Raw genomic sequence first — 16,713 nt, forward strand, 5'->3', positions numbered from 1 at the left:
TTGTTTATTCTAACAACAGAACAATTAATCCATTCAGCATTATGAAAAAGACCGTAACACAACACATACAAATGAGCAAACGGCGCCAGTATCCAGTTCTAAGGGATCTATTTTAAGAACTTCCGCCCCGTTTCTGTGTCCAAATTCTTAAGATATATAAATAGAGCGCCCATTACTAAATCTAATGTAGCTATTGCGGATTTGTCTACAAGAATTTGGGACGCTACTGAATTGTTAGGTTCACCGCGCTGTACCTAATTTATGTAATTTAAAAAAAAGCTCGTAATGGTGATATATAAAAAAAGTGTATTTCTAAACAAATAAATAGGACAGAGCTAAAGTTTGAGAATATATTATGACACTAGCTGTACCCGCGACTTCGTCCGCGTAAAATAGTGACCTTGACCAAATAATGGAAAAAATATTTAATGACCTAACCCAATAGAAGCCAAATGAAAAGTTTTATCATTTTAGCTTCAAAAGCGACGGTACAGAAATCTACACAGTTCAATCAACAGCATAAAAAATAAGTTTCAGGCATCTAGGTTTGAACATGACGATACTTCAATACAACCTTTCATCCCTCCATTCAACCCTTTACAAACATTTTTCTTTATTTATATTTAATCAACACCCTAAAAATAAGTTTCATTGTTCTAGCTTCAAAAATTACGTATTTAGATAAAAACTCTCATCCCCTAATTTATTTTATACCCTTAAGGGTAAATTTTTTTACAAACTTTGTATGTCATATTTGTTTATATTTAAACAACAGTCTGGCCTATGTCCAGCAGTGGACGCCTTCCGAGCTGCGATGATGATGATGATGAATCAACAGCCTCAAAAATAAGTTTCAAGGTCCTAGCTTTAAAAATGACGATTCTTCCATACAACCTTTCAAGCCCCATTTCAACCTCTTACAACCCTTTTTTCGAAATAAAAAGTAACCTATATCCTTTCTCAAGGTCTAGACTATCTGTGTACCAAATTTAATTTAAATTGGTTCAGTAGTTTTGACGTGAAAGCGAGATAGATTGATAGATAGATAGACAGAGTTACTTTCGCATTTATAATATTAGTAAGGAGTAAGGATAAGGATTAGATATTTTTTTTTATTTCTTACAAAACAGTAGAAGGTAGTGTATCGGCGCTACCGTGGCAGATTGCCGTCCGCAATGACGTGATCACATACATAATTTAGATTTCTTTATATTACTACTAGCTGTGCCCGCGGTTTCTTAAAAAAATATAGCCCATATGTTAATAATAATAATAATAATCTCTAATAATCTCAGGACAATTCACACAGCGCCATCTAGACTCAAGTTAAGCTAGCTAAAGCTTGTGTTATGGGTACCAGATAACTTATACATATACATAGATATATAAAGTTTTTTTGTGTACACCAAAATATGATTAGTTGTCTATAAATAGGAGGTTGTAAACAAGAAATATTTGTCGCGGTACGGTTTATACATAGAAAACAACAATTATACTCATGAATACAAATGTTTGTGCCGTGGGAGGAATCGAACCCGCGACCATCGGTCGTAAAGCGGTGTGCTAGACCGCTAGACCACCGAGGTCGTCATATGTTATTCAGATGTATAAGCTATATTACTGTAAAGTTTCATCAAAATCCGTTCATTAGTTTTTGCGTGAAAGAGTAACAAACATCCATACTTACAAACTTTCACATTTATAACATTAATAATAATAAGATTAAGATTGCATATGCATGTTAGTCTATAAGATGTATATAAAAGAAATCAAATATATTATACTATACTTTTTTTTTTTACGTCTCATAATATTAATCTATAATATAAAAATGAATCGCTAAATGTGAACCGATTTCGATAATTCTTTTTTTAGAATATTCCTTGAGGTACGAGGATGGTTCTTACGGAGAGATAAATTTTAAAAATTGCCTAAAAATGCCTAAAAACAACGCTTTTCTCCCTTTTTGTTTTAATCCCATACAAATGATTCTTAATGATACTTAAAAGTCAATTTGAACATTAATACCATACCATAAAGTTCAAGTGTAAGTAGAGAGGTTCCGGAAATGTGTCAATATTAGTCAAAAACAGGTGGTCAGTGGTAAAATGTCACTTGAAATGTACATGTCTCATTGATGTGCATATATATAATATTACTACAAATCCCGGCGCCCTGAATAGCAGAATAAGTATTAAATAAACTAAAAAATTAAAGAATCGACTGTTAGGCGTTACGAAGTACGCCGCTATATGATGGTCCGCTAGTTTAAATATATGTTTATTTTGAATCTATTGATAAAACCGAATGAATGAAACTACAGACCTCAATTCAAGACATCTTACATTGTTTTTCCACCGCCATCATCAAAACCCTTTCATTTCACAGGAGAATAGCAAATTTTCACGTAATTTTCACATAAACAATAGCTTTGCTTGAACAAAGAAAGCCAAGAACGGTTGGACGCTTTCAAGGGTGCGCTATTGTTTGCTTCTTTTTTTTTATTGTCCACAACATTATCTAATTATCCATGAGACACTGTTTTTATCGAGATTTCCTCTTAAAAACTGAGTAAACACTTACATTCAAGACTTCCTATGCCACGCTGTATTGGGTTGACTGGAAGATATCTCTTTTATAGATAAGTCTTCCTTTGTTAAGGTTAATTCTAATTAATATATTAAAAAAATGTATTAAAGTGCAATAAAGAAAATAAAAGAAATCGAAAGTAGTTTCTACTCCGAGTTAAATTACAAAAAAATGAAAAATATTATCAACTGGGATAGTTGATTTGAAACTGAAGATAACCAAACTAATGAAATTGAATACCATTTAGGTAGATGCTTAGAAACACGATTCTGACAATTCCAAACGACTTAATAAAAAAAAAAATTTAAACATTCTGAGTTATGCTATGACATAAATACGTGACGATGACGACCTCGGTGGTCTAGCGGTAGCACACCGCTTTACGCCCGATGGTCGCTGGTTCGATTCCTCGCACGGCACAAACATTTGTATTCATGAGTATGATTGTTTGTATCGGTCTGGGTATTTTCTATGTATAATATGTATATATTTACGAAACAAAAATTATCAATGTATTTGTATCAGTTGTCTAGTACCCATAACACAAGCTTTAGCTAGCTTAACTTGGGTCTAGATGGTGCTGTGTGAATTGTCCTGAGATTATTATTATTATTATTGTTATTATTTATTTTTTCTCAGCTATTGCTGGTTTTCTCCACACTTACGGGCCGAAACCAAGTAAGTGCAGAGTGTGTGTATGTGTGTGTGCGCGTGTATGTATGTGTGAGTGTGTGTGTACTTATTGTGTGCCTGGTGTGACTGGTGTTATATCATTTTCATCGATTTCGAGAAATTTTCGGACAGTACGACAGGTATTTAAGATGGTAGCTTTTTGAAGGGTGATGTAAAGTGTTTTTTGTATATCTAATTGTTTCAGGCTATGATGTAGGTGTTTGGGTATGATACCTGTAGATGAGAGGACTATGGGTATTATATAAACTTTTTCCTGTTTCCAAATTATTATTATTATTAATTACAGATATAGATATTGTAGTACAAAGGTAACCAAAATAAAAAAAGGAGAAATGTTAGTACCATTATGTTATTAGTATATGCATAAAGTTACTTTTATGTACGTGTGTGATCACCTTCCTTGATGTTTATTACAATAATTCGGTAATCAGTAGTCGCTTTTAATATTTAAATATTATTTTGTGAATTCATAAGTTCGCATTTATTAAATATAACAAAACTTCAGTTTTCAATTTATATTCCTTACTGATTTTCAAGTGATGGAGTTTTTTGCACTCGTCTGAGCTACCGTACATGGTAGCGGGGCACCAGTAAAGGATGATAGGATAACCTAGAAGTCAGACTAGTTAGTCCATCGATTTTTAATCAGTATAAATTAAAAAGAAACAATAATAAAAATGCAAAAACAATCGATACCACACAACAGTGCTCCAGTATGGGGGAAAGGGGATTGTTAGTAATGTGGATTGATGATCTTATTGCTAGCAATGTACCATATCAGGTTGATCTACACGCAGTTCCTCCTGGAAACCATCGCGATAAATTCTTGGTGAATTTGTCACGATGGGCTAACTGACCTGACCTCATTCTCATCTTATCATCTTCCACTGGTGCACCGCCAGCGTATACCGTTAGCGCAGGCGGGTGCACCATTTGTACCATGTCAGGTTGACCTCCACGCGGTTCCCCCTGGAAACCATCGCGATAAATTCTTGGTGAATTTGTCACGATGGGCTAACTGACCTGACCTCATTCTCATCTTATCATCTTCCACTGGTGCCACGCCAGCGTAAACCGTTAGCGCAGGCGTGTGCACCATTTGTACCATGTCAGGTTGACCTCCACGCGGTTCCTCCTGGAAACCATCGCGACAAATCCTTGGTGAATTTGCTCGATGGGCTAACTGACCTGACCTCATTCTCATCTTATCATCTTCCACTGGTGCCCCGCCAGCGTAAACCGTTAGCGCAGGCGGTTTCACCATATCATTAACATTCATAAAAAAAATAGTGCTCCAGTTGTGTTATTCAGCATATGCCGTGACGAGGTACCATGACGGCTTTTGCGGTATTCTAGGATAGTATATATATCTATATATTTAACCAAAATCGTTTCCAAAGAGGACCACGAGGAGGTCATTCGAATACATAGCAATAGGAGCTCTGGTCCTCATTACTATCATATCTCTTTCTCTTCCGGTGATGGTTATGGTTAACAAACTAAGATAGAGAGAGACAGCGGGTAGTTTCCCAGTCACGTTGCCTTCCCAGAAAAAATAAATCAATTCATTTTTGCACCGCCAACAATTATTCTCCGCACCACCTATGGTTGCCTGGTAGAAAATACCGCATGGTGTTAAGTCCGCCAAATGTACTGTACTATATATTGTATTGTGTGCATTAAAGTTAAATAAATAAATGCATTTCCTTTAATATAACGCCTATTTAATTCACGTACATTAATAAATCTCATAATTAATAATCCCAAAAATGCAGAGATATTTTAAATAGTTAAAAGATTTATACGACCAAATTAAAAACGTAAAAAATAATATGAAAAGTCTGGCGTTGAAAATAACATTTCAATTTTATTACTTTTTCATGTGATCCTTAGAGCTTTAATTACCCAGAAGCCAACTTTAAAATGTGTAGTAAAATATTTATGACAGATAACATAATTTTTACTGCATATCATAATTTCTGAATATGCTTTTAGTTAGATGTAGTCTAGTAATATTATGTTATGAAAGAAACTGCGCAACCGAATTTCTTGTCAGTTTTTGTCTATTCAAACATTTCGAAACTGGTAAGAAAATTAAAAGAGGTAATAAATCTACGTAGATGTGACAAAACATTTTTTTTAACATATTTGTAACACTAGCTGTACCCGCGACATCGTCCGCCTTATTTCGCATTAAAAAGTAGCCTATGTCCTTCTTAGACTATCTGCCAAATTTCATTTACATCGGTTTAGTAGTTTTGGCGTGAAAGCGAGACAGACAGACAGAGTTACTTTCGCATTTATAATATTAGTAAAGAATGAATTGAAAAACTTGGCGTTTGGCGAGGGTGACCGCGTGGGGGTGAGATCTTCTCAATTTTTTTGTAACTAAGTTCCCCACGGTTACCGTAGCCTGGCTAGTGTCTGTAGACGCTGCAATACTAGGGGTCCCTCTACCCCTGGTATTTCCTCCTGGGAAGAGGATTGTTACTAATGTGGACTAATAACTCCATTACTAACAACGAAACCAACGTGATAAGCTAATAGTGAATTTAGCACGATGAGTTAACTGACCTGACCTCATGCTCATCTTATCATCCTCCACTGGTGCCCCGGCAGCGAAAACCGTTAGCGCAGGCAGGTGCACCATTCCATTATCATCCATAAAAAATACTAGCGACTTACGTAATTATTTTATAAACATTTGATATATGTAAAATTATTCTTTAACTAAATATGTCAAAAAATACAAATCTTTAATAATTTAATTATAAAATATAGAAAAGAATAGAAAATGATTTATTCAAATAAACTTACATTGAAGCACTTTTGTCACAATAGTCATTACATTTTTTTAATCTACCGCTTATATAAAAGTATAATATATATTTCATAATAATAAAAATAATGCGAATAAGTGTTTATATATAATTTATTCGCTATAAAAGTCGCATAAATATAAAAAAATAAAAAAAATACTGAAAACCTTGTGTGGTTTAATGTATAAATAATATTAGGTTATATTTATAAAAGATCAATAAAATATTTATTGTAGGTATACTTAAATGACATTATATATAGTAATATCTATATATATTAATTTAATACAGCAATAATTATTTCTTTTTTATAGTTACCTTTTTTTATTAGCCGGTTTTTTGTATTACGGTTTCAGTCGCGTGAAAGATTAATAAACATATCCATCCACAACTCGCAAACCTATTTGAACGTATATTATATGAGTAAGGTTCGTCGCTTTGTTACCTAATAATAATCAAATAATAAACTAACAACTTGAAAATATATTGATAATAATAATATTATAATCACCGCCATCTAGCGACTATAAATGAAAGCTTTAAGTACAGTTGCGAAGCTACGTAATCCACCCCTGAAATTTCAGTTTCAGGAACATGAATCTGAACATACACAGTTTACGTTATACGCGATAGATGTCGCTGCTTGTAGAAAATTGTACTGTTTGTATCTTTAATGAGCACCTAATTATAATGATAATAAAATTATTACTGACATTTCATCATTATGTAACATCCAATCTAATACATAAATGAGAGCCCACATTCAATTGTTAATGAGTTAGTATATGAAATTAAAAAAAAAATAACCGACTCCAAACATTCAAAATAAAAATGAGACCAGTTTGAAAGTATACTCTTTGAATTAAAAAAAAAAAAGTTTTTTTCAAATCGGTATAGAAATAAAGGAGTTATGAAGTAACAAACATTAAAAAAACCAGCCGAATTGAGAACCTCCTGTTCTTTTTTGGAGTCGACTAACATTTCTAATTTTATTATTTTTTATAGACTGAATTTTAAACAAATTTTCTTGGTTTGGACTAGCTGTAGAAAACTTTGTATATTTTTGATTAGTTAATTGTGTTTCGTAATTGATCAAAATAATATGTCTAATTGTTAGACATCTAAACCAAAAAAAAAAAAAAAATTACCTATAAATTATCATAAAGAAGAATAAAGAAACAAATAATAACATTATCCGCAATCCTAGTCATTCCCATTCCATTCGCACTAGACTAATTATTAAAAAAATATACATATATTACAGATACAAAGACCAAGAAATTCCCAGTGCTTGTCTTCATTCATGGCGACTCGTTTGAGTGGAGCTCCGGTAACCCGTACGATGGCAGAATACTGGCTGCCTATGGAAACATAATGGTGATTACTTTAAACTTCAGATTGGGAATACTTGGTAAGTTTTTTTACTGAGGTACACTTTATCAAAATGTACGCCTATGTTGGTACCTCTACTTCATCTATTTTTTTCTTTATAATTAATTTCAATAAATTTTACAGTAGTAGTAAAAAGTCACTTATATTGGTACCTCAGTTTCACCAATTTTTTTTAATAAATAATTTCAGAAACTAAAATCCAACTATTGATAATCAGTTTATTTTACTGAGGTAGACATTGTAAATAGTCACCTATGTTGGTACCTCAGTTCCAGCGATTATATTTTTTTTGTAAATAAGTTCAAAAACTAAAATCCGACTATTGATAATCAGTTTTTTTACTGAGGTAGACAATATAAATAGTCGCCTATGTTAGTACCTCAGTTCCAGCTAATACTGTTTTTTATAAATAAGTTTAAAAACTAAAATCCGACTATTGATAATCAGTTTTTTTACTGAGGTAGACAATATAAATAGTCGCCTATGTTAGTACCTCAGTTCCAGCTAATACTGTTTTTTATAAATAAGTTTAAAAACTAAAATCCGACTATTGATAATCAGTTTTTTTACTGAGGTAGACAATGTAAAAAGTCACCTATGTTGGTACCTCAGTTCCAGCGATTATATTTTTCTGTAAATAAGTTCAAAATCTAAAACCTAACTACTAAAAATCACGTACTAAAAGTAAATAACAAAGTGGCGGTACAAATTATTCACTGAAAGAATAAAGAATTTTTAAATAAGGAATAAATGTTACATATAGTAAATTGTTGTACTGTGCGAAGAATCGAGCTCGCGAGTATTGGAAGTAAGTACATATGCTAAACCATATCGGTAATCGGTAATAGTCGCGAGCTCGATTCTTCGCACAGTACAACAATTTATATTCATAAGTATGATTGTTAGCATCGGTCTAGATATTTTCTAATTATGTATTAATTTCGTGTTTCTTCTTCTTCTTTTGTTCTTTTACCAGAATTCACTTATCGATGTTAGTACTGATATCTTAAGAAATCAAATCTTACAAAAGAACGCAATCTACGAAAGTTTATCAATCTACGCCAGACAACGTGTTTCATAAACTAATATAATATATAAATAAATTTTTATAAACTTTTTTCTAGGTTTTATGAAGCCAAGCACAACAGAACATGAATACGGTAATAATGGACTGCTGGATCAGCTTGCAGCACTCACCTGGATCAAGGACAATATACAGGATCTAAACGGAGATCCTACATCTGTGACACTGATGGGTCACGGTACGGGTGCAGCCTGTGTCAACTTTTTGATCCTATCACCTATATCTAATGGTAAGAACTTTGTTTTTAATAGTTCAGAACGAACAAAGATGGATGTATGGTAAGAATATTGATTTTTAATAATTTTAGATCGACTGTGTTAAAACTCATTTGACTAATTCTGACGGTAAGGAACTTGCTTTGCAGATGTTGTATGCATTAGAACTAGAGGCGTTATTTCTTTCACACAACGCCAACTAGTTCTAAGTAAAAAATACGATATTTAAGTTTTTAGTACTCATAATACAAATTTTGTAGTTATATATATAAAAAAAGATAGAACTAAGGTTGTGTAAAATGTTATCTGCTTCTTACCTAATTCAGACGGCAAGCAGCTTTGCAAGTGCTATATGCATTACAACTAGAGGCACTATTTATTTCACACAGCGCCATCTAGTTCTATACAATATTTAGTTCTAATCTAAAAATACGATGTTTAAGTTTTTTAGTATCTATAATACAAATTTTGTAGATAAAAAAATATATAAATAAGGCGGTGTAAAATGTCATTTGCTTCTTATCTAATTCTGACGACCAGGAACCTGCTTTGTAAGCATTGTGTACATTAGAACTAGAGGCACTATTTATTTCACATCGCGCCATCTAGTTCTGAGCAAAAAATACGATATTTAAATTTTTTAGTACTCAGAACACAAATTTTGTAGTTATATAAAAAAATATAGGGTGTGTAAAATGACATCTGCTTCTTCCCCAATTCTGATGACAAACAGCTTGCTTTACAAGCGTTGTATGAATTAGAACTAGAGACGTTATTTCTTTCACACAACGCCATCTAGTTCTAAGCAAAGAATACGATATACGATATAGGGTATTTTTTGGTATTCATAATACAAATTTTGTAGTTATACAAAAAATAGAAATAAGGCTGTGTACAAATCCATAAATAAATATTATTTTTTCGTAATCGTAAATATATATGTATTGTACATAGAAAATACCCAGATTAATACAACAAATCATACTCACGAATACAAATATTTGTACCGTACGAGGAATCGAACCCGCAACCGTTGGAGGTACCACGGTGTGCTAAACTGGTATACTACCAATGCCGATAATGCAGGTATTATATAGAGCCATATTTTCAAAGCGTGCTTCTCAAATTACGTACACTCCATCAATGTTAATGCATCATTAAACTGAACCTTACACGTTGCATAATTAGAATTATGATGCCTATATTAGTTAGGTAATGATTTCAAAACACATTAATAAGTTTTCGTGTAGATTATTCATTACTAGCTACTCGCCCGGGCTTCGCATGGGTGTACATGTATCATATATATAAACCTTTGTTTGTTTTGTTTAAAAATAATAATAGTAATAATTACACACACACTCACACATACACACAAACGTGCTCACACGCACGCACATATGCGCGCGCGTACACACACGCGCACACACACATACACACACTCTGCACTTATTTGGTTTCGGCCCGTAAGTGTGGAGAAAACCAGCATAAGCTGAGAAAAAAAAAAAATTACAATAATCTCAGGACAATTCACACAGCACCATCTAGACCCAAGTTAAGCTAGCTAAAGCTTGTGTTATGGGTACTGGACAACTGATACATATACATAGATTTTTTTTTTGTAAATAAATACATATTATATATAGAAAACACCCAGACCGATACAAACAATCATACTCATGAATACAAATATTTGTGCCGTGCGAGGAATCGAACCCGCGACCATCGGTCGTAAAGCGATGTGCTTGATCGCTAGACCACCGAGGTCGTCATATGTTTTGCTGTCTATTTCCCTCGTTTCTCGATAAAAATTGTAGGCATCGTTTCGCTTGGTACACTATATATGTAATTAGTATTGATATATACTGCTAGTAATTAGATATACAGCGACATCTATAAACACGACGTTCACAAATACACTTCACTTACTTTCTCCGATATTTTCTGTATTCTATTTTGTTCGTAATATGTCTGACTATATTATGTTTGTTTTTGTTATTATACGTTATTTCCTTTGTTAAAATATTTCATTTGTTCTCTTTATTTGGCTGGAAATAATATACTTTCAATTGTAAATGTAAATGATATAAAACAAAGTCTTGTTCATCTGTTGGTAGTACATTTTTGTGTTTTTGGAAGGACGTTAAATCAAATTGAAATTCAAAACATTTATTCATGTGAGAGATTTTAGCCACTTATGAACATCTAATTTTTTATATTATAATATTTTCCCTACCGTCCAGTTCAGTATATAGAAGCCATTGAGAAGAACTGGCAAGAAACACAATTGAATATACTTTTTAAAACCAGTTTATTTACATAGGTGTCTATGTTTAACATTAAATGAAAATCCCGTGCTATTACCATGCACGATCGTACTAATCAGGGAAATGAATCAAAAATTGTTTGCATGATTTGAACTCACGACTTTTTCTGATGTAAGTTGAAGCCACTAGGACTATGCTCTCTTCATTATTACATAGTATAAAACAAAGTCGCTGTCGCTGTCTGTCCCTATGTATGCTTAAATCTTTAAAATTACGCAACGGATTTTGAAGCGGTTTTTTTTAATAGATAGAGTGATTCAAGATGAAGGTTTATATATACTAATACATGTATATCTGTGTGAAGCCGGGGCGAGTAGCTAGTATTGTATAAATGGTATAAGGGGGAGGGAAAGAGAGTCCTAGGTAGGCTGCATTGTTTAGTTATTGTCCCGCCTCGAAAAAATGAGGATACAGGACTGGGTTAATAGATAATAATAATAATCTCAAGACAATTCACGAAGCCATAAATTGTTTTTTTTTTAAGGTTTATTCCATCGAGCCATTTTGATGTCGGGCTCAGCATTATCGGATTGGGCTATGACAAAGAATCCATTGCAATACACACTACAAGTAGCCCAGAGTATAGGCTGTAATCCCAGTTCAAAGAATCTGATGAGTTGTCTACAAAATAAACCGTAAGTGTTTTTATATATATATATATATAAATATATATATATATATATATATATATATATATATATTAAGTATTTATTCCTTCATTTGCATTCCATAATATCACAATAAAGGTCTTATGCAAACATATGTATATGACATCTATATATCTATACATGTAAATAAAATTGGAGTGTCTGTTTGTAACATTGAAATAACGGTTTTTTACTACATGCATATTAATATAAATACGGTACATACACCAAAATAACATTTATTCCAATTTTTGTCTGTCTGTCTGTCTGTTTGTTCCGGCTAATCTCTGAAATGGCTGGACCGATTTTGACGAAACTTTTATTGGCAGGTAGCTGATGCAATAAAGAGTAACTTAGGGTACTTTTTTTTAGAAAAATAAACTTAAATTCCACGTAGACGAAGTCGCGGGTACAACTAGTTCATGAATGTAATTGTAATTGTGTACACCGCAATTTAGTAGTACTTGTTCTTATGGACCCTTCATCGACATATATTTAACTGGTTTGACCTTTGTAGAGCGCGGGTCAGTTTTATAATTTGTGGGAACCCGGGCCTTTTTCAATTTGATCCACTTTTCTTTGAGCCTATATATCAATACCCAAAGCACGTACCTTTTGGTATAATCAGGCTAATGTATTTGTGAGTACAGTCAAAGCGGAAAAGATTTTAAAACTCTGCTCAAAATTTTTAATATTCACTTTTGTTTAATTTAAAAAAAAGTTTAAGCTTTCAATTAGGTACAGCAAACAAATAAATAAGTATTAAAAATAACCTTGGCCTATTAAAACAGCGCCATCTAGTTCCAAACTAAGCAGAGTTTGTGTTATACCCATTACACAAGCTCTGCTTAGTCAGAAAACTAATGTAAATACTTAATTATAAATAAATAGAAAAACCCAGGACGATAAATGCAGTTATACTCATGAATACAAATGTTTGGTCCATGCGAGGATCGAACCCGCGACCCGCGAGTAATGATGTGTGCTAAACCGCTAGACCACCGAGTCCTCTCACGTTCATGTTTTTATTCATTAGTTTGTATCGGTTTAGTATGTTATGTATAGAATTATAAAAAATGTACCTGCATCATAATTTATTTAAGTAAGTGAAATATATAATATAGATACATATAAATATTTGAATTCATGAGTATAATGGTTTTTATCGTTGTGGGTGTTTTCTATAAATATTATCTTATGTATTGAGAAAAAAAATCTATCTATTTATATCAATGATCTAGTACCTACAATACAAGCTCTGCTTAGATTTTTATAACGGACTAGTTTGATGCTGTTGGCCGCAGCTGGCCTTTACAGCTTCACCAGACGATAGGGGCGTGTGCAGATGGCACTCCAAACCCGCGGAAGGACTTATGGAGTGGCTGAAGGCCAACCCGCCTAACGGACTTTACTGTCTGAGGGTAACCCATAGTGGTGTCCTCAGACTCAGACACCGAGGGTTGGAGTCAGGGCTCAGGCCGACGTCATTTCTATCCCCGTATGAACTAAACGAGGGATCGATCAGAAGGACTGGTTAGATGGAAGTTAGATGATACTGTGTGAATTGTCCAAGAGTAGTAATATTATATCATCGTTGGAAAAACACTTCTGCTGTTGATTATACAAATAAATAAATAAAAATTATGAGGCCTACGTTCCAACACAATTGTATTAAATATTAATGCCAATGAAAAATATTAGATTTTTCTTTACGTTATACTTTTTTGTAAATAACTAGCTTTTACACGCGATTTTGTCCGCGTAGTATTAAAATAAATAATAGAATAGAATAGAATAGAATAGAAAATCATTTATTCAAATAAAATTAATTTAAGCACTTTTGAATAGTCATAACAATTTGTTTTTTATCTACCACTCGTTCGGAAAGCTGTCTCATCACAAGAAGAACGAGCAAGAAACTTGTGTGTTGCTCTTTTAAATAATCCTTGTAATATTTGTCATAGGAAAGTATCCAGCGCTAAAGCGCTGTCGTTAAGCACAAAACCTGTGGTTTGATATTTAATGAAGCATCCTAAAAAGTGTGATTGTGTAGTACAATTACATCATTACATTACTCCACTTAAATGGATGCATCGCTTTGTGTGTTCTATCAAATATACAACGGACTGTATTCTGAAGATTTGTTGGACATACCTACGACTAGAGATGTGCTAACTCGTAATAAACATGACTCGAGTCAACTCGAGTTAACTCGAGTTGACTCGAGTTACCTGGAATATTTTTTTTTTATTTTTTCGAACAATTCTAATGTTTTTGGGCGCAGCTAGCCTTGAAAGCTTCACCGAACTTTAGGGGGCGAGTAGAAATGGCACTTTAAAGCCGCGGAAGGACTTATGGGACACATAACTATTTTATTGATAAGATAATCGGACGAATATGCGAAAATAAAATGATAACAACCTCAAATCAATATTGAAATATGGTATTTGTGACGAGTGAAAATTGTACGATATAAAAATTTCATGTCATTGTCAGTTCGATGACAGAATCATGCTCTCGCTCTTTAATTTGATTCATTTATTTACCAGTTGAATTCTTCCAACTCGAGTTGGTAGAATTCAACTCGAGTTAACTCGAATTATGCGCAACACGAGTTAACTCGAGTTAGTAACTCGAGTCGACACATCTCTACCTAGGACTACCTTTGAGCATTGCATCACTCGCCATCGACAGGGAATTCATCCCCACACTCTAGAACCAAAGTGGTTTCAGACTCTGTGGTTTCAGAGGAGCTTCCTCTACACACTTCGATTGTAGAATGAACTACCTGCCAAGGTTTTTGCGAATAACTACAGCATAGGGTTTTTCAAGAACGGTATATTATGGTTGTTTACGGATCGACAATGCGCACATGACACCCCTGGTGCCTCAGGTGTGTATAGGTTACGGTACCCCTTTACCATCAGATCCATACCAACGTATTCTAAATTAACTATTGCCATATCACAGTTTAAAAATTCAATTTTTCTTCTACAGTTTATCAGAGATCAAGAAGGTTCAGATATTGGCGAGAGAATTCGAAACGCCACTAGGTCCCACGGTAGCCGGTAATTTCATAACCAACGAGCCTAAGGAGACGATGGAGTCTTTCCCTAACTTGTTGAGCAGGTGAGAATATATCTTTAAACTTTTGCGTTTAATACACATCATCACTACATAGTATAAAACAAAGTTACTGTCGCTGTCTGTCTCTATGTATGCTTAAATCTTTAAAACTATGCAACGAGTTTTTTTAATAGATACAGTGATTCAAGAGGAAGGTTTATATCTATAATACATATACATCCGTGCAAACACGGGGCGAATATCGAGTATACTATATATACTATTATAATACTGAAGAGTTTGTTTGTTTGAACGTGCTAATCTCAGGAACTACTGGTTCGAATTAAAAAAATATTTTTGTGTCCAATAGTACATTTGTCGAGGAAGGCTTTAAGCTATATAACATTACGCTGCGATCAATAGGAGCGGAGCTGCAATGAAAATATTACAAAAGGTTGGGAAATGAAACACAGACGAAGTTGCACGGGTCAGCTAGTTATTAATATAGTTAAACCACAGATAACATAATATGTTAAACGTTGATGAGCAGTGAGCTCATGACCATTCATTTTAAAACACCACGGCTAGTGCAATCTAGTCGAAACGACGAGATGTAATTATATATACATATAAATACAATTGGAGTGTCTGTTTGTAATATTGAAGTAACTTATTTTACCTAAATGTCGTTTGGCTAAAGTTAGTAATTCGTTTTATGGCAATTGCGTAAGGTTTTACAATAAAATACCAGAGTCTGTTATAAATCTGCCAGAAAAAAGATTTAAATGTCAAATAAAACAGTTCCTTTGCAAAAAAGCCTACTATAAAATTGAAGAATTCGTTAACGATAATAATGTTTTTGTAGAAAAATTTTAAATACATAGCACTGACAATATTATCTGATTACACTAATAATGAGTGCGTAGCGATTTCTATGTTGATTGTCGCATGCCTCTTACTTGTTACACTGTAATTATTTATATAAAAAAAACATCTATCAAAAAGAGCAACACACAAGTTTCTTGCTCATTCTTCTTGTGATGAATCTGCATTCCGAATGAGTGGTAGAATCAAAATATGACTATTCAAAAGTGCTTGTAATGAGTTTATTTGAATAAAGATTATTTCTATTTCTATTTCTATTTCTACTGTTTTTTACTACATGCATATAAATATATATACGGTACATATACCAAAATAACATTTTTTATAATTTTTGTCTGTCTGTCTGTCTATTTATTCCGGCTAATCTCTGAAATGGCGGGTCTTTTTTTGTTAGGTAGCTGATGTAATAAGGAATAACTTAGGCTACTTTTTATTTTAGTAAAATAAAATTAAATTCCACGCGGACGAAGTCACGGGAACAGCTAGTAGAATATCAAATGCTTATTTTTTTCTTATTCAGATATCAACTTCTAAGCGGAGTGACAGAAATGGAGAGCTATCACGATTTCGGGGTCATTGAACTCGACCATGGTATTCTAGAAAATCAAAGGGATGATTTTATTGTCAAATATAATAAAATTATTTTCGAAGGGGCTGGTAGAGAGGCATTGAAGGATATATTGAAACAGTAAGTATGGATTTTATTTATTTTATCTAACTATACTCCATATTACGTATATAAGACGACAAGCTCAGTATTCTAGCGGTGCTACACCGCTTTGCTTCTAATGGTCGCGGGTTCGATTCCTCGAACGATGCAAACATTTCTTTCATAAGTATAATTGTTTGCATCGGTTTGTTTTCTATGTATATTATATATGTATTTACCAAAAAAAATCGAAGTATTTTTATCAATTATAGTACCTGTAACAAAAGATTTAGCTAGATTAACTTGGGTCTAGATAGCGCTGTGTGAATTGTCCTGAGATTATTATT

At 33.2% G+C, this 16,713-nt stretch overlaps 1 protein-coding gene across 1 annotated transcript in view; it reads left to right on the top strand.

Annotated features, from left to right (window-relative positions):
- The window catches only part of LOC131849912 (uncharacterized), a 37,570-nt gene that overhangs the window by 8,635 nt on the left and 12,222 nt on the right, over positions 1-16,713 (top strand). Inside the window, 5 exon segments of the mRNA XM_059200045.1 lie at positions 7,366-7,512; positions 8,618-8,806; positions 11,604-11,754; positions 14,764-14,895; positions 16,238-16,405. Coding sequence (XP_059056028.1) covers positions 7,366-7,512; positions 8,618-8,806; positions 11,604-11,754; positions 14,764-14,895; positions 16,238-16,405 — 787 coding nt within the window.

The sequence above is a fragment of the Achroia grisella genome, unplaced genomic scaffold (genome assembly GCF_030625045.1).
Source record: "Achroia grisella isolate CSIRO2021 unplaced genomic scaffold, CSIRO_AGI_Agris_v1 utg1112, whole genome shotgun sequence".
NCBI lineage: Eukaryota > Metazoa > Arthropoda > Insecta > Lepidoptera > Pyralidae > Achroia > Achroia grisella.